Source organism: Agelaius tricolor, unplaced genomic scaffold, assembly GCF_023055355.1.
Source record: "Agelaius tricolor isolate 1412-34295 unplaced genomic scaffold, bAgeTri1.0.p SCAF_15, whole genome shotgun sequence".
In the NCBI taxonomy this organism is placed as follows: domain Eukaryota; kingdom Metazoa; phylum Chordata; class Aves; order Passeriformes; family Icteridae; genus Agelaius; species Agelaius tricolor.
Window position 1 is genome coordinate 21,764,434 of NW_027269275.1, and position 22,472 is coordinate 21,786,905.

Here is a 22,472-nt window from a genome sequence, read left to right on the forward strand (position 1 = left end):
TCATGGATGAAAGGGTTGATTTTTATTTCCAGATGCATCAGGTGGTTTTGTGAAGGGTATCACAGCTGCTGAGTGTTGCTCTAAGAAGGTCGATAGTAAAACCTAACAATTGTTCTTGCAGGCAGGAAGTTATGTTCGTGATGATGCTGTTCCCAATCTGATCCAGTTAATAACTAATAGCGTGGAGATGCATGCCTACACTGTGCAGAGACTCTACAAAGCCATCCTTGGAGATTACTCCCAGGTAAAACCAAACGCAGCTGGCTTCAGTTTCTTTGTAGTACTGCAATAATTATGCATGTTTACTAAGCATCTCAGGGAAAGCCAGCATCACATTGTCTGGCTCCAAGGGAGAGACTGCTGAGCAGGTATGTCTTCTAGAAGTTCGTGTTCTTTTTAGTTTCTCCAATTCTCTTATGGAATTCTTGATTGAATCAGATATTCCTCTTTCTTCTGCTGTGGAAGGCTAAGCTTGCCTCTGGAAATGCGGATGGTTTAATTGATCATGCAGGCATCTCTTAGCTTTCTCTGGTTTTTCTTCCAACAGCAACCCCTGGTACAAGTTGCCTCCTGGTGCATAGGAGAGTATGGAGATCTTCTGGTGTCCGGTCAGTGTGAAGAGGAGGAACCAATACAGGTATGCCTTGGGAAGGAGCTGCAACTGCACACCTGGCTGAGGCTGGACCCACTTGGTGCTGGCTAGGTGAAGGGAGTGCTTTCAGCAGTTCCCTAGCACTGATGTCCATGATGGTAATGGACCCTGGACAGGAATCTCCTTCCCCTGCTGCAGGCATGGACTGTATAAATACTGGACGTGTGGAGTGTTGCTACAACTGGCAGAATGGTGTGGTTTTAGTGCCAACTGATTTGAAAGAAATCTGCTAGGGTCTTAGTGTATTTCAGTGATAAACCTGCTCTTCAATGTGTGAAACAGGAACTGTATTTTAAAACTCATACCATAAGATCTCCACCTGGATGTGTGTCTCTCACACTCTGAACATAATGTTACAGGCTCAGAGTTGCAGAGGAGTGTGACATGGCCATTAGGCAAGAGACAGGTTTTTACAGTATGGTCTGGAAGGCTTGCTGTAACCTCCTCTCTGTCTTAGCCTAACCTCACTGTACCTTTTCAGGTAACAGAGGATGAAGTTCTTGATATTTTAGAAAGCGTCCTGATATCTAATATGTCTGCATCTGTGACACGAGGCTATGCTCTCACTGCCATCATGAAGCTTTCCACAAGGTTCACCTGCACTGTCAAGTGAGTACCCTTTGGTGGTACACTGCACAGGGCTTTGTTGCAAATATACCGACGTCAGCTGTCTTCAGTAGGAGTATTCCTTGAACGTGTTCTGCTTTTGTGATTTACAAGAGTCATCATCTTACTTGTTGGCTTTTACAGTCCTCCTTTGCTCACATGGTGGAAATGTCAGCTGTGGGTACTGTTTTCTCTAGGGATGCCCTCTGCTGTGTGGGAACTTAATCCATTCTGCTGTTTCTTGAAAACTCCTTAATTTCAGTGGACTGTTTTTTCTCGTTCCTTTTTTGGATGCTGGAGAGAAAAATAGCCTTGTTTCCTGTTGGACACTTCTCACTCTGGGTAGTTGAGCTTTTTAATGCTATACCTAAGGTGGTGTATTACTCACCTGCTGATGCTTTTGTGAAGGGACAGTTCATATATGGATGATACATGGATACTGCTGTTTTACATGAGTTATGTGGACTCCTGTTGAACAGAAACTCAGTGTCATCTTCAGGATGACACATGCTAATCCCTTGCTTATTGCTGCTAATTCCATGGTGTGTTTGTTTTCCCTTGCCCCCAACAGTCGCATTAAGAAGGTAGTTTCCATCTATGGCAGCAGCATTGATGTGGAGCTGCAGCAGAGAGCTGTGGAATATAATGCACTTTTCAAGAAATATGATCACATGAGGTAAGTGCTGATAGAGATTTGGTGTTTGAAAAGGATCATTATCTGCTCTGATCTCCTGTGGATGACAGTGTGCTGTGAGAACTTTGGTGATTTTTGTTAAGGTTACAGAGGAACTAGAATCCCTTCCCTTCTACAGGGGTAGGGAGTGTTTTAAGGTCTTAATGTATCCTGTGTTACTGTTCTGTGATCAGAGATTGTCTCTGCCGAAGAATTTGTCCTGCTTTGAGCCTGAGCTTGTCAGGTGCTGGGGGGAAGCAGGAGACAGGAGGCCTTGTTTGTCTTTTAGCTATCAACTAGTGTATTTGCACTAGCACAGAATGCCAGGGATTGCTTCAAACTGTCATGCAGTTTTGCAGTTCCCCTGTGTTGGAACTTAAGGGAAAAGACAGGTTCTCCCGTATATATCAGCTCTTGAATGTCTAAGTATTTGGATTGGGATGCAGGAAGATGGCACAGTGTAACTATGTCAGCTTCTTTCAGGCCAGCACTGCTTGAGAGAATGCCAGTAATGGAGAAAGTCACCACAAATGGCCCTGCTGAGATTGTACAGACCAATGGAGAGACAGAGACAGCAGTACTGGAAACCAAACCTCCACCCTCTGGACTGCAGCCTGCTAACCAGGTAACAGAAACTGAGCCAGGATAAATTTCCACTGCCTGTCAGACCACGATCCAGCCTGTGCCTACAGCAAGCTGACACCATCTCCCTCGCCCTGTCTGCTTCTTTGCTGTTTCTGACTGGTGATGATTGTATCATTGCTCTGCTCTGATGGCTCTAATGTCCAGAACAGGTGTGTGGGACAGGTCATTGTAGGCTGAGGAGCAGGGTGGGATTGTATCAGTTGGTTATGGTGCTAATAATGCCAAGGTTGTGTGTTTGATCCCCTTATGGGCCATTCACTTTAGAGTTGGACTCAATGATTCTTGTGGGTCCCTTCCAGCTCAGAATATTTTGTGATTCCCCAAACTTTGTGTGCATGAACCCAGTCATTCCCTATCTCTTCAGTCCCTCAAGCATGGAAACTAGATTTCTTGTGGGGCATGGGATCACAGTGAAACTAAGAACCCCTCTAACTGGCCATCAGCTCTGGTGGTCTTCAGTTTGAGAACAAATAGAACACACTGCATTTGCAAGGAAAAGTAGCAGAACGTTGAATATATGTAAGTATTACATCCACTCTCTCATTAGGCAAATGATTTATTGGACTTGTTGGGGGGAAGTGATATAACACCTGTAATTCCCACTGCACCTACAAGCAAGCCAGCCACTGCTGGTGGGGAGCTGCTTGACCTCCTGGGAGACCTCAACCTAACAGGTGAGCAGGCTGCCTTTCTTAGACGTCTACATTCTCATCCCTGGGATGGGATGAGGGTGGGCTACTTCTTCATTGTCTTTAAGTCCTAGTGTTTACATTTACTCTTACCAAGATCCATATTAGCAGGTGGGAGTTAGGGAATGAAGTCACAGGTTGATTCTGCGTGATTAGCTGGTGAGACTTGAGCATTTTCACACCTGAGTCTGGGAATGCTGTGAGCCTTTACAGAGAGGACTATGGGATGTGAGGAATTAATTCCATCTGAATACTTGCTAGTTCTTGAAAGCAAAGAAGGGGAGGATGACAACACAGGTGATTTATAGAGCTTCATGTAAAGAAATACAAAATGCAGCAGTCAGTCTTTGGCAAAGGAGTAATTACTCTTCATTTCCTGACAGCAAAGTATTAATCCTTCAACATTTCTTGTAGGTTCTCCAGTATCTGCCCCTGCACCCCAGATAGCACAGCCTCCGTTCCTGCTCGATGGACTTACAACTCAGCCTCTCTTCAATGATATTGCTGCAGGTTAGGGACCTTGTAAATCCTTTGCCTGAAGTGCCCCAACACCTAACTAGAAGAGGAAATAAGGAATAGTAGAAAAAAAAAAATTAAAGGGAGGCAATTTGAAAGTGTGCCATAGATACTGGAGCACATGGGGGTGTGTTTAATTTTCAGAAGAGTCTGGGGTCAAGTCAGTGCATACTATGATGTTGAGAATGATTTCCAGATTCTGTAGGTCTTCTGCTTTTTTGTTTCCTACAGGAATCCCCTCCATTACTGCATACAACAAGAATGGGCTGAAGATTGACTTCACCTTTGAGAGGTCGAACACCAACCCTAGTGTCACTGTAATCACGATACAGGCCTCCAACAGCACAGAGCTGGAGATGACAGATTTTGTTTTCCAAGCTGCAGTACCAAAGGTAGAGCCACTTAGGGCAGCTACAGTGAGAAGTTGAAGGGCCAGTTGCAAACACTTCCTAATTGGTGCTTTCATGTAGATAGAAACTTGCAAGGTAAACAAGGCTGAGAACTATTCCAAGTTACTCTTAGCGTACAGTTAGGTCATCTCTTTCCAGTCTGAAAGTACATGTTGTAAATGCAATAAAACACAGATTCTAATCAAATTGGACCACTTCTGCTTGGACGAAATTGCGTTTTGAAATCACTATTTTCTAGAAAAATGGCTAAACCTCAGGAAAAAAAACCATTTGGGTCAAAATCAGTATTTTGGAGACACTAATCATACCCTTTTTTCTTAATTTCTAAGAAATATACTGTGTTTTTTGTAGCTATGAATACATGAAAGAAAAAATCTTTTGAAGCTATTAGTTGCTTATAAAAAATTAAATGAGTCACAATATGGTGATTAATGGCATTCCTCATTTAAGGAAGTGAATTGTTTCCCCTTGCACTCAGCTGCAGCACAAAATGCGAGTGACAGATATTGCCTAGTTTATAGCAGAGCAGACTATTGAAGCAGCATTTTACTGGAATGCTCTCCAAATTTCGGAAAGTACATTCATTTCTAGGAACTAGTATTCCTCTAACTTGGATTCAAGTAGGTTTTACACCTACCGTAAGAAGCAATCAGGGAAAGAACAGTCCTGAAGTTAGAGGTGTGCTGACTGTTCCTCTGAGTGCAACACATGGAAGCAAGCATTGCTGCTGATCTTGGTACACTGCAGTAAGCCCTCAGCTCCTATTATTTTTGTTACCTGGATCCTACTTGCATAGAAAGCAGGTGGGCCAGTGAGTGTGTTGTTCTTAGGGAACAACAAGATAGGGAATACAAGAACTGATTATTCAGGGCCAGAAACTGAACTTTTCCTTGCTTCCTTTCAGTGCAAACAAGTCACTTCTTACTTGGTTACAGATCAAAATGGGGTTTTTTTTTGCCCTGTTTTCAGACATTCCAGCTGCAGCTTCTGTCTCCCAGCAGCAGTGTCATCCCTGCATTTAATTCTGGGACCATCACACAGGTCATTAAAGTCCTGAATCCACAGAAGGTGAGTGATTCCAAGAAGAATTGTTGAAGATACTGTCTTGTAATCATTCATTTAATGCCAGTCAGGGGTGCATCTCTGATGAGAGGTAGGGAGTAATAGTAGTGAATGATACATTTTTCATGGCAGTCACTTCAGTTAGAGTTAGGAAAAAGTTATGAAAAACACAGGAGGTTATGGACGCAGGTTTGGTCTTTATTTGGTTATACTGCTAAAACAGTTTAATAGCTTTGCTATCTTGAAGTCATTCATGTCTTGCATTGCAGTGGTTAAGTTTTCAAATGGCCAGAGGAGCTTAACCTAGTGTTTCTATGGGTTGTAAAAGTAATGTTTGGAAGGCAAGCATCTTGACACATAAAGATATTCAGCATTTGTTCTTGCTATCTGGGGTGGTGTTATTGAAATATTTTTAGACAAAAAAGCAGCTTGATTCATATTCTTAAAATTGTCTGTTAAGTAGTCTCATTTGTTTTTAATGTGATGAGTGTAGTTTTAAATAGTTGATGGAAAGAATCTTCAGGAGTGATGTAATTGTAATTCCATTTGTTTTACAGCCTTCAGAGACAGGCTTCAAGACTGGGACACAACAGACTTGAGGGGAGGGAGGGATGTGGCCCACATTTCCTCCTTAAGAGGGTTTGCAAGTGCTCAGATGGCATCAGAAAGAAAAATAAAATTGAGATCATATTTCTTTCTTTGAAACAGCCTTATGACCCTAAATGACTCTAGGAACTTAAAACATGTGAAGCTTTTCATAGGTTAAAACTGATGTACTGCTCTAGATGTAAAGTGTTTCTGCTATATTGATGTGCAAGCGAGGAAAAAAAAATCACAAATTTCAGCCCAAGTTTCACTGAATGTCAGTCTTCTAGTACATAGTTTTTGTGGTTTCCATGCATCTTCCTCTATTTCCATGTAGTCTGCTCACCTCTGCCTATATTAAGCCACAAGACTTAACTATTCCATGTCTTATATACATCTGTTACCAGTTTCTCTGTGATGCTGTAGAGCACCCTTCAAAGATCACCTTGAAAGTTACTTTCTGAAGGGTTTAGGTATTTTCCTGTAATGTGCCAGAATGGGACCTGCAAGGTGAAGCACAGCTAGGGTAGTGGCATGCTTTCTTGTAGGAATGCCACAACTCCTAGGAACACTTCAGAGTACAGAGGTGCAAAATAAAGCCATCATGCTGGATTGAAACTAATGGCTAGTTTTCCAAAACAACAAATAAACCAAAAAGTGACAGTGATGATGTTGATCTATTAGTCATAGAGCATCACTTCTTTATCCTAAGCCTTGTTGAAGCAGTCACTGTCTTCCTTTTTTCCCTCTGCTATCCCTTTTGTGTATTTGCCTGTAGGTGTGGAGAAAATAGACAGAAATTATCAACTTCTGGCTTTTTATTTTTGGATTTTTTGAGAGAGAGAATAGGGAACCTAACTGGAGCATGCTGTACTCTAGCTGTTTTTAAGGGCCACCTGGTATCTGAGTGACAGCCAAATGACAGCGTAAAGCGATCTCTGAGCTATTTCATCATTTAGTTACAGCAGAAGGGAATGTTCTTAGAGATTCTCTTTCCAGTCTTTCGTAGGCTATATCCTTCACAGTGCTGCTGAGCTGTGCAGTACTTGAAGTTGCCAGACTGCTGCATTGAATGGACAGCCCATCTCTCCCTGCAGGCCCAAGTGCAGTGCAACAGAGCACAGATCTGCCACCTGCTTTTTTCTGTTGTTAACTGGAATTTCAAGGAGGTTAATTTTGTATTTAAGGACTTCAGTGCTTGCAAGAGCAGGGCCAGTGCAGACACAAACATGGGTAGAAGTTGTGCTGTAACTTTTCTACGAGCTTGTACCTGATCTGAGAACTACAGTGACCAATGAATGTCCCACCAGATGGAGCGTTTATCTGCAGTGTCATAGCTCACCCTGCACACACCAACAAGCTCTTGTGTTCAGGAAAAGTCAGTGTTGAGTATTTGTGGGGTGGGGGAGAGGAACTGGATGAGGTGGGAGTCTCTGACCTTTAATGAAGACCTGAATTTGTTTTGTGTTTTTTTGTTTCCCCCTTTTCTCTTGTAGCAACAACTACGTATGCGGATCAAGTTGACATATAATCACAAGGGCTCAGCAATGCAGGATCTAGCAGAAGTCAACAACTTCCCCCCTCAGTCTTGGCAATGAGGCTCTGGCACCATTCTTACTCTCATCCCACCCAATCAAAAGAACTCTGGGAAGAAGGTTGTGATCCTTGGCAATCCCCCAAACTGCACCATGGGCATGGGGAACAAAAGAGACCTGCTGATGAGGAGGAATTTTCCTGAAGTGATTGCTGACTTTGAAGCATATCTGTTAAGATTAATCTCCTCTCCTCTGCTGATGAGGCTGGTGGCTTGTGGGGGCTACTGTGCACTCCCTCACACATGCATTCACAGCCAGAAGCAACATTCCCTTCTCCCCTTCCCCACCCTCCTTCCCTCTCAAAAAGGAACACAGCCTGGTTGGAAGAGAAGTCTGGAATTTCTAGCAGGGAAACTTTCTTCTCTCTGCAGCAAGTGAGCAGTTGCTCCTTCTTTCTGCTGTCTTTTTTTCCCTGGGGTGGGTAAGGCGTGTTGTCATTCATTTCTAGCTGGATTCCTTCACACATTTTCATCTGGGACTCAGATGGGGTCTTGGGGAATGCCAGGCTGCCCTTCGTCTTTCTTCTTGTATCCCCTAGGTCTTAAGGGGCTGGAGGCTTCTTATGACCTACTCAGTGCATTATTGTATACACGCACTTCTTAGTTATGTGCTGCATACCAAGAGCAAGTGAGGCCTTTGGAGTTCATCTGCAAACCTGGAACACAGTGCAGGAGAAGAGGTGCTGGTAAGAGTTGGTAAAATTGCTTCGGTGCTGTACTTGAAAATGAAGCCCTTACACCTGAATTTTCTTTCCTTCCATCAGTAGGCACAGTCATGCAGATTCAGAGTCTTCTGTAGCTTCCCCAGAAAGTGAAGTGAGTTATGAGAGATGTAGAGATAAAAGGAGCAGCTGGTTTTCTACCACATACGGTTTCAAAGTCTTTCGACCTATTAGTTGTGGTTTATGGGTAGAAAAGACACATTCAATTTTGTAGATCAGTTTTTGGGCAAGGGCTTTGCTCCTGCTGGGAGACTCATCACAGACTATGCTGCAAAGTTGCTCTTCCTGGTTATTCCAGAACTTCTCCCCAATTTTATTTCCAGAGCCTGTTGTAGACCCCCTGGGTTCCATTTGAGTTACTTCTGACTGGGATATTTGTGTTGTATCTGTAATATTGGCACTGAAATAAAGACCATGCAGTTTAAAGAGACCTTTTCCCATTTTTTTACTTAGTTGATCCTTGCTCCCCTTTCAGAATTAATGTGCCAGTTCACATTCAGACTGAAAGTAACTAAGCTGTGTTTTGAACGGAAGCCAGTTGTTTGAGTATTTGGATCCAGAGGTGCAAGATCTGGTTGGTACCCCTCTGAGCTCACAGAAATCTGTGTTCAGGGATGTCCCTGCAGGAACTCCTGGGAGGTGGTGCAGTTCTGGGCAGTCTTTAGGAGGTGATGTGTAAGACAGACGAGCACAGTGTGACAAACTCCAGATGTTCAGTGCTCTTTAGGATCTATCTTAGGTCTTCATTTTTGAATGTGCTGGTAAGCTGAAGGTTTGGCACTTCTGCTTCAGTTCTGTTTTAGGGCTTTCCACATCATTGAGTGCTGTGAGCACAAGTTTAGACATAGCTTCTTGTGTCCACAGAAGTGCTAACACTGGGCTCCAGAACTTGCCAAAAATATTGCAAGAGTGATCCACAGTGTACTTAGGGAAAACTGAAGACCTGTTCTGCCCTTGAATTGGGAGCAGGAGGCCACTGAGTGTTGTTCAGTCTGGTCTGGTCTTGACTGCATTAAGCAATATAATGTAGGACTGACACTAATTTTAGTGCTGGTCCATGTGTAGTGGAGTAAATTGATCTTGTCTTGAAGGGTATTTTTGCTACCTTACTGATTGAACTGCTTTGGGCCTTTGGACTAGCAAAGAGCTTTTTTTTTTCCTGGAACTGGCATCAGTAGGGTTATAAAATCTAGAAGAACAATATATGATTTCCTTACAATTAACTTTGGGTTGTGGTAGGGTCATGCCTTGGCTATCAGTGGAGAGATCTATCCTGTGCTTAGCTGGAAGCATCATGAAACAGGCAGTTTTGCAGGAAATGGCTGAATCAGGGTCCATTTCTGGTGCTGAGCATTTAGCTTAATCGTTTTCACTGCAGTTGTGGTTATTCATTGCCCCACTAGCTAATACTCAGTGTTGAAGACTGAGTGTGTTAAATCCATACCCCAGTGAGTTCTGAGAGCATTATGGATAAAAAGCTAATGGGAAGTCTTTGCCTTGGTTCCTGAACTCCTCATAAGCTCTACCATTCTCTTCACAGAGTTGTACATGATCACTCGTACTGAAAGCCAGCATGCCTCACTCTCCCTTTGGTTTTGCTGGGAAAGAGCACTGGTACAGGAAATTAGATGGGAAGGAAGAAGAAAATGGTCTCTCGCCTGGCCAGTTTGTTGCAGCAGAGTTGGGAACAGTGTATGTTGTCCCTCTCGTCATGCTTGTATTCTGTCCCCTAGAGCAGATGTCTGTCTCTGGTAAGCTTGTGGGGTGAATTCTTTCTGCGTTCTTGGCTCCTTCAGCCACCCTTGCACTGTGTCTGTGGGGAAATGGGCATTTTGTCCTGTATTTGAGTCGAGCAGGAGGAGGCGAGTGTGTACCCAAAATACACTTTGCAGGAAGCCATCCCTTGGCTATGAAGTACTCCTCTATAGCAGCCAAACATTCCAGTTGTCCTTGGAGCTCTCCCCTCCTCACTAAGGGATGGATGCTGACATTATACAAGAAGGAAGGCCAGGCTTCACACCTTCCCCTATCTGCAATACCAGATAATGCTGCTTGCTCCTTGACCCCCATGTGCATTCCAAGCTCTGTGCTGTTGCTGTGGTTTTCCTCTGGAGAGTACTCGCACGTCTGAGGCACTCCAAGCACACGCTGAGTCCTCTTCCCGCCGGTTGAATGCAACAATTACAGGGTCTGGTCAACGCTTTCCTTGCTTCGGTGTAAGGGGAATATAAGGGCAGCAAGATATGGACTTCATGGCTAATCTTACTAGTATCTGCATGGGAGGCTTTGGAACTGGGAGAGACTGGATGTCTTTTTCTAAGTGAATGTATTTTCAGTCAAAAAATGACAGAAACAATAGTGGCCATAATGGGCCTGAAGGGGGAGAAGACATGGAGAGGTCCTAAGAGTCGCCTTTGTCCAGGTCTTGATGGCACAAAATATGGCCTTGAACAACTTATTGAAGCAATAGCAGTGAGGGGACTGTCTTTACAGTACCTTGGATCTAAAACTCAGAAGATACTGAAGCAGCTGGGAAAGGTACCAGTGCCTCGCCTAAGGCTGGTACTAGCTGTGAGCTGCAGCAGCAGTGATGCTGGTGCAATTTTATGTGTTTATTTTCTACTTGGAGGCTGTGAGGGAAGGAGCTGCTGGACTACTTCCCTTTTAACTTTCACTCTACTCCTGTATATCCTTTTTCTTTCGTGATGTCGTAATTTAAATTTTACACAGAGCCCCATCCCACCTCTTTGACAGTATAGAGGAAAAAAAAGGCAAACAAAAAACTACTAAAATACAAACCCATCAAATTTAAAGTGAAAAACATACCATTTGAGGCAGGGCACCTGTTGGCACTTGAAATTCTGGAGACCTATTTTTGAGATGTGAAAAATTTAGGTAAATGCTGAGTCATAGGTGAGTGAGGAGCTTAACAGATGTGAACATTTACATGGGATGCATTAGACTTCTGCTGTGTGTATTGTCTTTTGGTTGAAACAAATTATGAAGTGACTAATAAAATGAGTCAATATTTAATGATTTAAAATTGCCTTGTTGCTTTCTACCAATACAGTGGGATAGAATGTTTTGATTCTTAATGTTTGGCCGTGGCAACATCAGATGACACAAAATAGTAAGGCCATGTTTTGAAAAATCTTTACAGGAAATTTTGGAGATCAAGATGGTTGGAATGCCAGCCTGAGAAGAGAGCGTGTTAGTTATGAGCAGCAATGCTTGTCCAGATGCTAGAAAGGTGTGGTGGGATATGAACACAAGGACTGTGTTTGGAGCCTGCATTGGAGCCCGTTAAAAGACCCCTTTCATACTCCATGTGGCTCTTGGACGAGGATTGTCACCATATCTCTGTCCCCACATGTGCCTGCTTTGTGTTTTCTAGTCACAGTCACATTTCACTAGATGACCTTTCATGTCTTTTCAAACCTGTAATTTCACTGGGGGAAAGGTGGGAGGCTTTTTTAAAATGTTCTTGATCCTGTTGAGGCAGAAGCAGTGGCTGCCCTAAAACATACTCAAATTCTTGCAATCTGTCATGATGATGTCATTTGTAGATTATGACGTCTCTAGTAGTTGTTGACATTATTAGTAGCAGCCACTAGTTAAGACTGGCAGAGCTTACGTGATGGACCTGCAGGGCAGCAGGAGCATGTTGTGCTGCTGAGCAGCGTCCCTCCAGCCGCGGGTGACCGGCGCTGGAGCTCTGTGAAGGGCGAGCGGTGACAGGTGCGTTGCGGCGTTCCTGTGAGCTGGGCCTTTTGCCCGCTCGCACTGGGCACCTCTCGCTGGTGGAAGACACGGACACAGGCGGGCACGGAGGTCGGGGTGCCCGGCCCGGGGTGCCCGGCCCGGCCCGGAGCGGCTCCGGAGGGGCAGCGCTGCCCGCCGCTGCCGCCGCCCGGGGCGGGGCCTGGGCCGGACGGCCCGTGCGCTTCCGGGGCGGCGCCGCGGAGGCCCGGCTGTGGGTCCGGCCGGCCATGGGGGAGGCCGGCCCGGCTGCGGGGCCGGCTGCGGGGCTGGGGCCCAGGGAGGCGCAGGAGCCCGAGGAGGACGAGGCGGCGGCGCCGGGAGGCACACGGGGGTGCCGGGCCGGATCCCGCGGCGGCATCCGGGTGCTGAAGGTGAGGAGGGGACCGAGGCCTCCGCCGCTCCGGGCGACTCGGTGGGGTGGAGGAGAGTCGGCTGCGGGACGCGGGAGACATTTGCCCGCTGCGACCTTGGTCTTTCCCATGGCAGTGGCTGCTGCCGGTGCGGAGCGGGCCGGTGCGGGGCCGGGCCGGAGCGCGGCCGCAGGCGGTGCTGACGCTCGGTCTGGGCTGCCTTGCAGAGGAACGTGAAGCGCACCGGGAGCAGGAGCTGCCAGAGCAGGAGTCGGGTTGGCTCCCGTGAGAGGATCTGGCTGAAAGGGGACGTCGGACGAGGCTGCGTCTATGTTTATGGAAGAGACTCAGCGACTGCGGCTCCCTCGGACTTGCGCCTGGTCCTCTGTACAGTGGACACCCAAGCCTCGGAGATCTGCGACGGAGAAGGGAGGAAAAACCTCTTTTTGCAGCTTCATGGGGACCTGGTCAGGTGAGGGCCGAGAAAGGATAAACCTGACTGAGAAATGTTTTGTATAGGTCTGCGAGGCTCTTGTTCAGCGTGTCTCTATGCCTGTTGGCAGGGCAGGTAGGGAACAGGCAGAGGTAGTAACTGGCAGTCAGGTACAGCCTTGAGTCATGCACTTCATAAAAATTAGATGGTGGTGAAAGAGAGGTTACACACTTCGTAGTTATGTGTTTTAACAAGGAGGGTTTGACTGTTGCTCTAGCCAGAAATATGTCCTCGTTTTCTGAGTAGAGACACCTGTTTATATATTCCTTTGTTATGTTCTGTGTTATGGAGGTTTTAGCCTCTGGACAACCTAATCTATTTAAGAGGCTGTAAACAGTTACTTTGACTCAGCAAAAGAAGTAAGGTGCTTTCACAGTTATGTAATTTAATATTTACGTGTGAGTAATTTTTTTCGCTGAGAAGAGTTGCCAGCCAAATAATTAAAGGCAGACAGAAATTGTAGCAAGGGATGTATAAAGAAGGCTTAAGCATCAGATGCTATATTTTATGCCAGAAGTCAATTTAGGCTGAAAATAGATGGCTCAGGGTTTAATGTGCGTGAACTTTATTCTGTGAGTGTGTAATGGACTCCTCTAGGTTTAGAAGCTCCCATTCAGTTTGTTAGGATTTAAACTTTGCACTGATTCTTCTGGACTTAAGATTCAGTTATAAAAAATTGCTGCTCCTGTTCTTAGGAGCAAATAATTGCTGTGGTCTCCTTACTTAAAGGCTAAGCAGTAGATACAATGCATTTTGAACAGAGCTAGTAGCCGGATTTTTGATGTGAAATGAAGGTTACAGGTCGAATGTGTACAGCTCTTAAAACTCTCATGTATGTTTGCTCTGTAATGGAGTGGGAATGCTGGTGGTGGGAGATGCAGAGAGAGCAGGACTTGTTTAAAACTGACTGTTGGAAAAGGTTGATTAGAACCATTTGCAGGGTTACAGGAATTAGGGATGGATTAGTTAGAAATGCTGTATGAGAGCAGATGGACACTTGAACACTGCCACTGAGGCAGCTGGAAACCTCTGTTTCTTGCTTGAAAAATTTGTAAGGCAGTTGCCATGTTTAGGACCCTAATAGCAAGCAGATTTTTCAGCATTTTTAAGGAAGGGCAGAGCCTTTCATGCAGATCGTGAAAAAGCTTAGGTAAAGGTTGTAGATGTGTTCAGAGAGATACATTTTGACTTTATTTAACTTTTGAAGTGGCTTTTGCATTTGAATTCTTTTCAGCCTCTCTTCTCATGCTAGCTAGCTGTGCCTGTCTTTGATTTGTTGCAGATTTTGCCCTGGATTAGCAAATTGGCAGCAAATTGCTGCCAGCCTTTTGGAAGCAAGTCCTGAGCTTTAAATTATTACTTCCCACTCCTTTTACCTCTTGGTATGTCTAGGACTTGGCTAAGATTTGTCATAAATTTTGTAAAGAGTTCTTGGTTATGATGTGTCTATTCCTTGTAATTCTCAGAAGGTGTTTGTCACAGGAGAGATCCTCGAAATACTTCCCACTGGAGTGGTTCTTGGTAGGGAAGCAGGAGTTACCAGTATTGCTTCACTAACCCCTGTGTTAGTAGCAGGAAGCAGACCTCAGTGGTATCTACTTGCATGTCCACAGGAAGATGACAGAGTGCCCAAGATTATCCTCATGCCCTGTTGAGATAATTCCTTCCTCAAACAAACTTTACCAATTACGTTAATAACATGTTCATTATACAAATTGCTTTGTTAAATATCTGATCACATCTTACCATAACTACATGTGTCTCCCAGACAGCTTCTGAATTCTTTGCCCTTTTAATATCAGCAGGTGACTTTCTTTCCAGAGCATCACAGATGTTGGTTTGGCACCTGACTTGGAAGACTGAAAGCTGCATGGAAGAATAGCAGAAGCTGTTTTATGTATTCAGTCTAAATATTCAGCAATGTCCTTGTGATCATTCTGTTTCCTTTTCAATTCTATGAGTTCAAGTCAGTTTCTGGAAGAACTTTTTCTTCTCCACAATGCACCTCAAGGAAATGAGCTTTCTCCTAGCCAGAATCTTTTTTTATGCTTGTATCCATTCATATCTGGAAATTATATCTTCCTGCAGAGGGAAGGGTTAAACGAGAATTGCAGGGATACCTTCTTTGCTCTGGATACCGCTGGCAACCAAAATTTTAGCTTCTAAGATGCGAAAACTTGACCCTTACTTATGGAGAGCTACAGTTGCAACAGGAATGAAACTGAAACTGTTGCTCCTTCTTTTTGGCTTTTCTGTCTCCTTAAGCCTTTGCACCTGTTCTCCCGAGAGCTGCTGTGAGCAAATGAAATATTCAGTCCCTGATGTGTGATACCGCTGAGGATGTCATGGGCTGTTTGCGCCAGATTGCAGCTGCTGTGACAGCCACGTGTTCTCGCATGTGCCAGTGTTCGGAGCTCATTGTGTTGGGTACAGGATGAGTCTGTGCAGTTCTAATGTGAGCTGATGCCAGTTTCACACCACATTGCTTGCTCTTCAACTATCAGCTACATTGCCTTTTTAGGCTATAAACTTTGTTTGAGAGTAATCCTTCTTCTGATCCAGAGGTCCTGTGTGTGAAGTGAGAGTTGCAATGTATCTGCTTGTAATACCTGAGTTATTATACTTCTTGAGAGCTGTCTTGGTGACTCCAAAGGAAGCCTGGATGACTAGGTACTTGTAAATGTGCATGTTTTATGAAATCAGTCCTGCCTTAATTATTTGATGACATTTGTAAAGCTGTCAGTAATAGTGGCAATACTCTGATATAGTAATTAAAAGCAATCAGAAATATTCTTATTCTTAAGAAGATATGAGAAGAAGTGAAAAGGTTTGGTACATACAGCAATGAAATGTTTCCCATTAAGACGCACAGTATAAATAATGTATGCAAGTCAACAAAGTGTAATGCAAAACAGGTCCTGCCTAGCAAATTCTATCTTGATGCTTCAAAATTTTGAGCTTGGTTGCCAAAGGTATTAGTCATTCATTGCAGTGAGATGTTGGACTGGGCTCTGAGCAGTCTGTTCAAGTCAAAGATGTCCCTGTCCATGGTGGGATGGTTTGAGTTGATGATCTTTAAAGGCCCTTCCTGCCCAAAATGCCTCAGGTTCTGTGTTCTGATGTCATGGGGAGAAAAGCAATGCACAAACCAGTAAAACTTATTGGCTAATATCTTACAAACTGGAAACTGTTATTCAGTGTAAGCATCTTGTTTTGGGTGAGGAGCTGTTTGAAGGAAAAAATGTAAACTTGCATTGTTCAGTTTGCCCTGTTAATAACCTGTGGCTAAAAGGTATGAGCTCAGGAGGGCATGAATGGAGGGAGTGATGGGTACTGAGAAATCAGTGCAGCAGATTGCTCTAGACGGTTTAGCATGCAGTATTTCCTGGAAAACACTGCTTTTCAGTATCACTAGGTAGATTTATGTAAAAGACAAGTGTACTAAATACTGCAAAGGAGAGGAAGGAGGCTATAAGTTGCCAAAAGATGCAGTTCAGGAGGACTTGCGCATTAGAGGGATACGAGTCTAGAGCAGGTTTGATCCAAGAACAGAAAAGTGTTTGGGCTGAACTAAAGTGTATGTGCGGTTTTGTGAAGTCAGTACATGGATACAGGGAACAATCGTGTTAGTGCTTACAGAGTAGGGATAAACTAAAAAAAAAAATTGGTGGTAAAAGTCCTTTTGAACAAAAGTAGACCCATTCTACTGCAAGAATAGTTTTAAAAGTACCTTGCGCCTTATATTGAAGTGGAAGTTTCAAATGTTTTGTGACATGGTTTATAAACTCCTGTTTAAAAAAGAGGAGACCATTAAGATCCAGTAACTGTAATCTGAAGGTAGGTACGTTTAGATTAAAAATGGGGATTTTTAATGTTGGATAATGAGTAGACTATTGGAACAATATATTTTAACTCCTACCATATATTTTAACTCCTACCTAACAGTGCCTAATCTTTCACACTAATATTTTTTTCCCTAAAATAAAACTTGTAATTTAGCAAGAAACTCTGTTGTTTTTATTGAAGAAAATCACAATACGGGGTCCCTGGAAAAAAGTGAGAAGAGAGGATCAGAAAAGATGTTTTCCATTCTGAATACACTAAATCTGATGTTTCAGGAGAACCTTCTCTTATTGCTGTTAATTCAAGGTAGCCACTGAGTCCTTCCTGTGTTCTGCCATAGTTCTAAAACATCCTTTTAAATATACTGGTTGAGTTAACTTGCCAAAGCATAAGAATCTAGCCACTGATGTGAATTGAAGAGAGTAGGAAATTTGTCTTATGTTTGCTTTGGGATTTTTTATGATTCTTCATGAGGATTCTTCAAATGCTTTGCTCTAAGCTGCATTCAGAAGAAAAATTTACAAATTCTTTTATATTTTTGAGGCATTATACACAGGGTTTTTTAATTACTTGCCATCTGCTTTTTTTTGTATTTCTGGTTTTGTGTCTTGTCATGGATTCCTCCTGGTGCTCCTTAAATCATGAAATAGAAATATTCACCATGAATTGTGTGGCTTATGCCAATTGCTGTTTCTCTGTGTTTCTCTTCTGCAATGTAATTCACAAGTGCTGCAGTTCTTAAGTGCTGCTTGTCAAGCAGGGAGCAGAGACCCAAGAGTCTGTGCTTGCCAGACCTTTTCAGAGGAGCAGAACAGACGGTGTGTCAGTATTCCTCATGCTTTAGCTGTACTGAGACTTGTTTAATCTCTTTTGCATTCTCAAACTTCTTTCTTGTATGTTTTGACAGGAGGCTGGAGCCCACAGAAAAACCCCTTCAGATTGTGTATGACTACTTGGCTCGGTTGGGTTTTGATGATCCTCTCAGAATGCAGGAAGAGGCAGCAAACTCTGATCTCAGCTGTATGATTCGCTTTTACAGTGGTAAGAAATTGTGTGTGTGCACTGTCACTGTTCCTGCAGCTGTAACTATGAGCTGGAGCTTGGCTAAAGCCTGAGTCATCAGCCTGCTGGGTTTATAGAGGGCTACATCAAGCACCTGCAGCACCAGTAAGCATTTCTTAAAATAAAGCATTTTAAAGATTATTAGGAAAAAAATCACACTTCTGTAGTTTTCTTGATCCTGTCCATGACTTGAGAAAAGACAGGTCCACAGGAGGGCACAAGATTGCTCTGTTGTCTTTAGATTCAAATATTGCAACTGATGACTTAGGGAGTTCTGTTTAGATGTGCATGAAGATTGTATTTACAAAAAGTTTGTGGATATGTGCAAGGAAGCTCCTGGTCAAATACCTCCACAACCTTTTAATAGTGAAGAGTGAAGGTGCCAGCTGGTTAATGATAATGCAGGGTGCCATCAGAACCCTAGGGCACTGGATTGCAGAAGCAAGACTTTGGAGTGTGGCCTGTTGAATTGGTTTGGGCAGGAGACAGTATACACAAGGAGCTACAGATAGCAAGCATAGGCCTGTGGGCATGTGGTACTAGCAGTCAGAAGAGGAATTCACTGAAGTAAACAGGAAATATAAAAGAAATGAGGGTGAGGAAAGATAATGAGGAAATTGTTTTCTTACTTGTAAGTACTTCACCTGTCTACTTTTTGCATTTCAGAAAAAAAAAAATATCAAGATGTTTTTAATGGAAAATTGTTTCTGCATTGTGGATCTGGGCAGCCAGGCTAAGCTGCTAGCCATCTTTTGGTTATTCAGTGTCAAAAAAATGCATTTATAAGAAATCAGCTTCTTCACCCTGCTATCTGAGACAAGCCCATTTTGTCTGGGAACTGTGTGTAAGAACAGGCAAAACAGCGTGGATACTGTATACACCATATATATACAAATATAAATATATATATTTTTTTTTTGCAAAACAAGGAGTGTAACAGATGGAATGAAGTCTGACATGCCTAGTCTGGATTTACGGAGCAAGGGAGTCGGAAGTTACTTCAGCTGGAAGGAGTAGAGGCATCAAGGATAGGGGTATGGAGAACTTCTGAGGAAAAAATGAAAGCTTGGGTATGTCAAGCAGGAACTGCCGAGGATTCACAAACAGCAACTCAACTTAATGGAACCAAGTAGATAGAAAATGTAATTGAATAGTTTCAGTCAGCATGGGTGTCTGGTCTGCTTAGAAGAAAGTGATGAAGGAAGAAGTATAAGGGTTGAAGTGTTTTCAGGAGACCTGTTTTAAGCAAATGCTGACAAAGTGATTCTCAAAGGTAGGGGAGGAATTAGAGGGAATGCTATGGAGGATGATACAATAATTTTGCAAAGTCTGCACCTGAGAACATAAGGGAGGAAGTAATGGATTTTACACAGAAACACTTTACTTAGAATCGTGGCATCACAGACTGGTTTGGGTTGGAAGGAACCTTAAAGATCATCTAGTTCCACCCTCCTGTCATGGGCTGGGACACTTTCCACTAGACCAGATTTTTCCAAGCCCCACCCAGCCTGGCCTTGGACAATTCCAGAGATGGAGCAGCCACAGCTTCTCTGGGCAACCTGTGCTAGGGCCTCCCCACCCTCCCCATAAAACATTTCTTCCTTATGTCCAGTGTAAATTTGCCCTCTTTCTCTTTAGAAACATGGCCCATTGTTCTGCCGTTATAGGCCTTCATAAAATGTCTCTCTATGCCTTTCTTATAAGCTGCCTTTATATATAGAAAAGCTGCAAGAAGGTCTTCCCAGAGCCTTCTTTGCTCTGGGCTGAACAACTCCAACTCTCTCAGCCCGTCTCCATAGGAGAGGTGTCATGGTTTTGGACAGAGGGGGAAACTGGAGCATTGGTGCAGCTGCGTAGTAATGCTTGGAGCAGTGCTGCTGTGGCAGTTATTAGTAGGATACCACTTTTAGTCCCATAATAATGTTTTCTTAAAAGTGTGGGGCTGGTCTTTCAGCTTGGTGAAATCAAAGCAATTTTTTCTGTGCGTTCTCACAGTTTCTTACCAGTAAAGGATATCTTATGTCAAATGTCATGTGTGTGAAACAAAGCTATTGTTGTAAATAAACAACTGCATGTTTCAGCTAAATTCAGCCAGATATGGACATCACGTCAGTACTTTAGATTTGGCAAGCTGAAAATCCTGCTAACTGAGAAAGAATGTTACAGCTTTAGTTCGTAGTTAACTGTTTGCTCCTGATAAATGTTTGGAGTATGGTTTTCTTATTCAAACTTGCTGTGTGATCAGTGTGACCTGCTTACTCCACATAGCATCATTTTGAACATCCAGCCCAGGACCCCAGTAGGGTGCCAGGAGCAGCTGGACCTTAGTGCCAATCAGCTCTGAAACAGCTCAAACCTCTTCATATGCTACCAGTATCTCTTTGAGTTCAGCCCAATATTGTGGGCTCCAAATCCTCTGTAACCCCGACTCCAGAAGCTGAATGGTTGACCTTGAGTGTGTCCAGCACAGCAGCAATTGGCAGCAGTCTGACTTCAGTCCAGTCGGAGTAGTTGCAGTGGCTTGTCACAGGGTTGGAGTAGCCACAAATAGTTGCTTCTCCCTAAACAAGACCTGAACCACATTCATGATGCCTAGCAATAGGGAACCAGACTGGTTTCAACATCCCAAGGATATTAAAATTCCCAAATGCTGTTGTAATTAACCTGGAGGAGAAAAAGAGGATGTGGGAAGTATCCACTCCCTAGGCGGGCTCTCTGAGGAGAAAAGGCAAATGGTGTCATTATTGATATTTTCCACTAAATGGCACCAGAGCACAAAGGTGGGGGACATGCTGAGCACACATACCACATTACAAAATACACCATAACCTTAACCCAGCCTTTATAGCAGATAAGGTGTTACATAATGCAGCCTTGAGAACAAGTGCAAGAAAATTGAGCAAACCAATCAATATTGTGACCAGGCACTGTTAAAGCAATACAATAAATGCTTATAGCAAATCTGTTTTAACACACTCTGGTCAGCTCTGTCTCTGCCCTTAGTGCTTCAGGTTTGGCACCTAAAAGGACTTTTGTGGTTTTACCTCAGCCACCCAATTAGCACCACTCATCTGCTCACTCACACACTGCTTTCCCCCATGGGATGGGAAGGAGAATGGGAAAAAGATGATACCTGTGGACTGAAAACAGTTTAATAATTGAAATAAAGTAAAATAATAATAATTGTAATTAAAAGGGAAATAACAAAGAGAGAGGAATAAGACACAAGTGATGCACAATACACTGCCCATCACACCAGTGCCCTTTCTCTAACAGTGCTCAGCCCTCCTCTCCCAGTTCCTTAAGTTTGTATACTGCATGGTGTTCTATGGTGTGAAATATCCCCTTTGCTAGTTTGGATCACCTGGTACAACCATGCTCCCTTGCAGTTTCTTCTGCACCTGCTTCCTGCAGAGAATGGGACGCTGTAAAGTCCTTGACTGGGTGAGCGCTGCTGAACCAACCGAAACAGCAGTTTTTTTAGTGTTATTTTTTTTTATGTTATCAACGTTATTCTCACACTGAAGCCAAAACACAGCCTTGTACCATCTGCCAGGAAGAAAATGAATTCTATCTCAGGCAAAACCAGGATGGTCATCTTCAGGGAAAGAACTTCCTTTGTAGTTGATTTTCCAGGACTTCCTTTTAAGTCCAGTAGAAGCCACTTATTTAATGATTTCAGTGACTTCAGCTGACTCAATGAGAGTTTAAAATTATTTTTCTGTTGCTTTTGAACGAAGGATATTTGGCAAGCATGTGGATTTGCTAAGGTCTGTAACTACCTGTGGATTAAAAACACGATGCATGGCAACCATTCTAACATTGCTCTGGGAGGCACAAGTGGTGCTGGTCAGCCGCTGTTCCTGCACTGAGGATGTTGCTTGTCCTCTGCATGAGACTTTTTTTTTAAGTGCAGTTTGTCTGCTTGTTCTTTACAACACCTGGTTTTGCATGTTAGAGCCGTTTTATTTGTACTCACAGATAAGAATGAAGAACATATGGACAGTAAATGCTAATGTCCCCTTTTTCTTCAGAAAAGCCATGTCAGGTGGAACAGCTGGATCGCATCCTGCTCTCCGGAGTCTATAACGTACGCAAAGGAAAGACCCAGCTGCACAAGTGGGCAGAGCGCTCCGTCACTCTCTGTGGCACGTGCCTCATTGTGTCCTCAGTGAAGGACAGCCATGCAGGGAAGATGCACATCTTGCCTCTCGTGGGAGGGAAGGTAAGGCTTTTTTTTTTGTTTTTAGTTCTCTGTAGCCTGGGAAGGAAGAAGAAATGTAGTAGTGATGGGAATTGCCCACAAGAGATTAATGTAGGCTTTTTTAACAGATTATTGCATTAATATGGCCAAACCTCTTTCTACTTGCTCTGCTTAGGTAGTAGTCTGAAGGCTAATAAAACGAAGAAACACTGTTCAGCTTTCACAGCAGTAGCCAATGTGCATGGGCTCTCTGGAAATTACTACTTCTTGTATCCATTTCAGCAGAAATATGTTAAGCAGGATTTACTTCTGTGTTTTTCTCCAGTGACTACAAGCAGTATTTTCGGCAAAATGCAGAAGTGTTACTGGTGGTCAGTAATACTTCACCCTAGACTTCAAGTAGTTGTCATTGCTGGCTCTTAGGCAGACTGCTGTTGTCAATTCTCCCTCCGCAGGTGGAAGAGATGAAACGTCGGCAGTACACCCTTGCTTTCACATCTGCTGGAGCGCAAGCTCAGACCTACCACATTTCCTTTGAAACGCTGGCAGAGTGCCAGCGGTGGCACCGGCAGGCATCCACGGTGAGGCCATGGGGACACTGTGG

At 43.7% G+C, this 22,472-nt stretch overlaps 2 protein-coding genes across 5 annotated transcripts in view; both read left to right on the forward strand.

Annotated features, from left to right (window-relative positions):
- AP1G1 (adaptor related protein complex 1 subunit gamma 1) overlaps positions 1 to 11,197 on the forward strand; it is a 38,042-nt gene extending 26,845 nt beyond the window's left edge. The window contains exons 13-23 of one of the 3 annotated variants that reach the window (XR_011681344.1): positions 122 to 244; positions 548 to 637; positions 1,134 to 1,261; positions 1,830 to 1,934; positions 2,415 to 2,556; positions 3,124 to 3,250; positions 3,680 to 3,775; positions 4,013 to 4,173; positions 5,161 to 5,259; positions 7,335 to 8,118; positions 9,695 to 11,197. Coding sequence is in view for 2 of the 3 variants with exons in the window: in XM_071440938.1 (XP_071297039.1) it covers positions 122 to 244; positions 548 to 637; positions 1,134 to 1,261; positions 1,830 to 1,934; positions 2,415 to 2,556; positions 3,124 to 3,250; positions 3,680 to 3,775; positions 4,013 to 4,173; positions 5,161 to 5,259; positions 7,335 to 7,436 (1,173 nt within the window). In the remaining variant the exon portion in view is untranslated. Of the gene's footprint in view, positions 1 to 121; positions 245 to 547; positions 638 to 1,133; positions 1,262 to 1,829; positions 1,935 to 2,414; positions 2,557 to 3,123; positions 3,251 to 3,679; positions 3,776 to 4,012; positions 4,174 to 5,160; positions 5,260 to 7,334 lie in introns of all 3 variants that reach the window. The other 2 variants (XM_071440938.1, XM_071440939.1) reach the window with 2 other exon arrangements.
- An 833-nt stretch (positions 11,198 to 12,030) lies between these two features.
- PHLPP2 (PH domain and leucine rich repeat protein phosphatase 2) overlaps positions 12,031 to 22,472 on the forward strand; it is a 32,573-nt gene continuing 22,131 nt past the window's right edge. The window contains exons 1-5 of one of the 2 annotated variants that reach the window (XM_071440934.1): positions 12,031 to 12,287; positions 12,494 to 12,738; positions 17,510 to 17,643; positions 21,699 to 21,889; positions 22,324 to 22,449. In XM_071440934.1, coding sequence (XP_071297035.1) covers positions 12,144 to 12,287; positions 12,494 to 12,738; positions 17,510 to 17,643; positions 21,699 to 21,889; positions 22,324 to 22,449 — 840 coding nt within the window. In that variant the 5' untranslated portion in view covers positions 12,031 to 12,143. Of the gene's footprint in view, positions 12,288 to 12,493; positions 12,739 to 16,831; positions 16,909 to 17,509; positions 17,644 to 21,698; positions 21,890 to 22,323; positions 22,450 to 22,472 lie in introns of those variants that run through there. The other variant, XM_071440935.1, reaches the window with a different exon arrangement.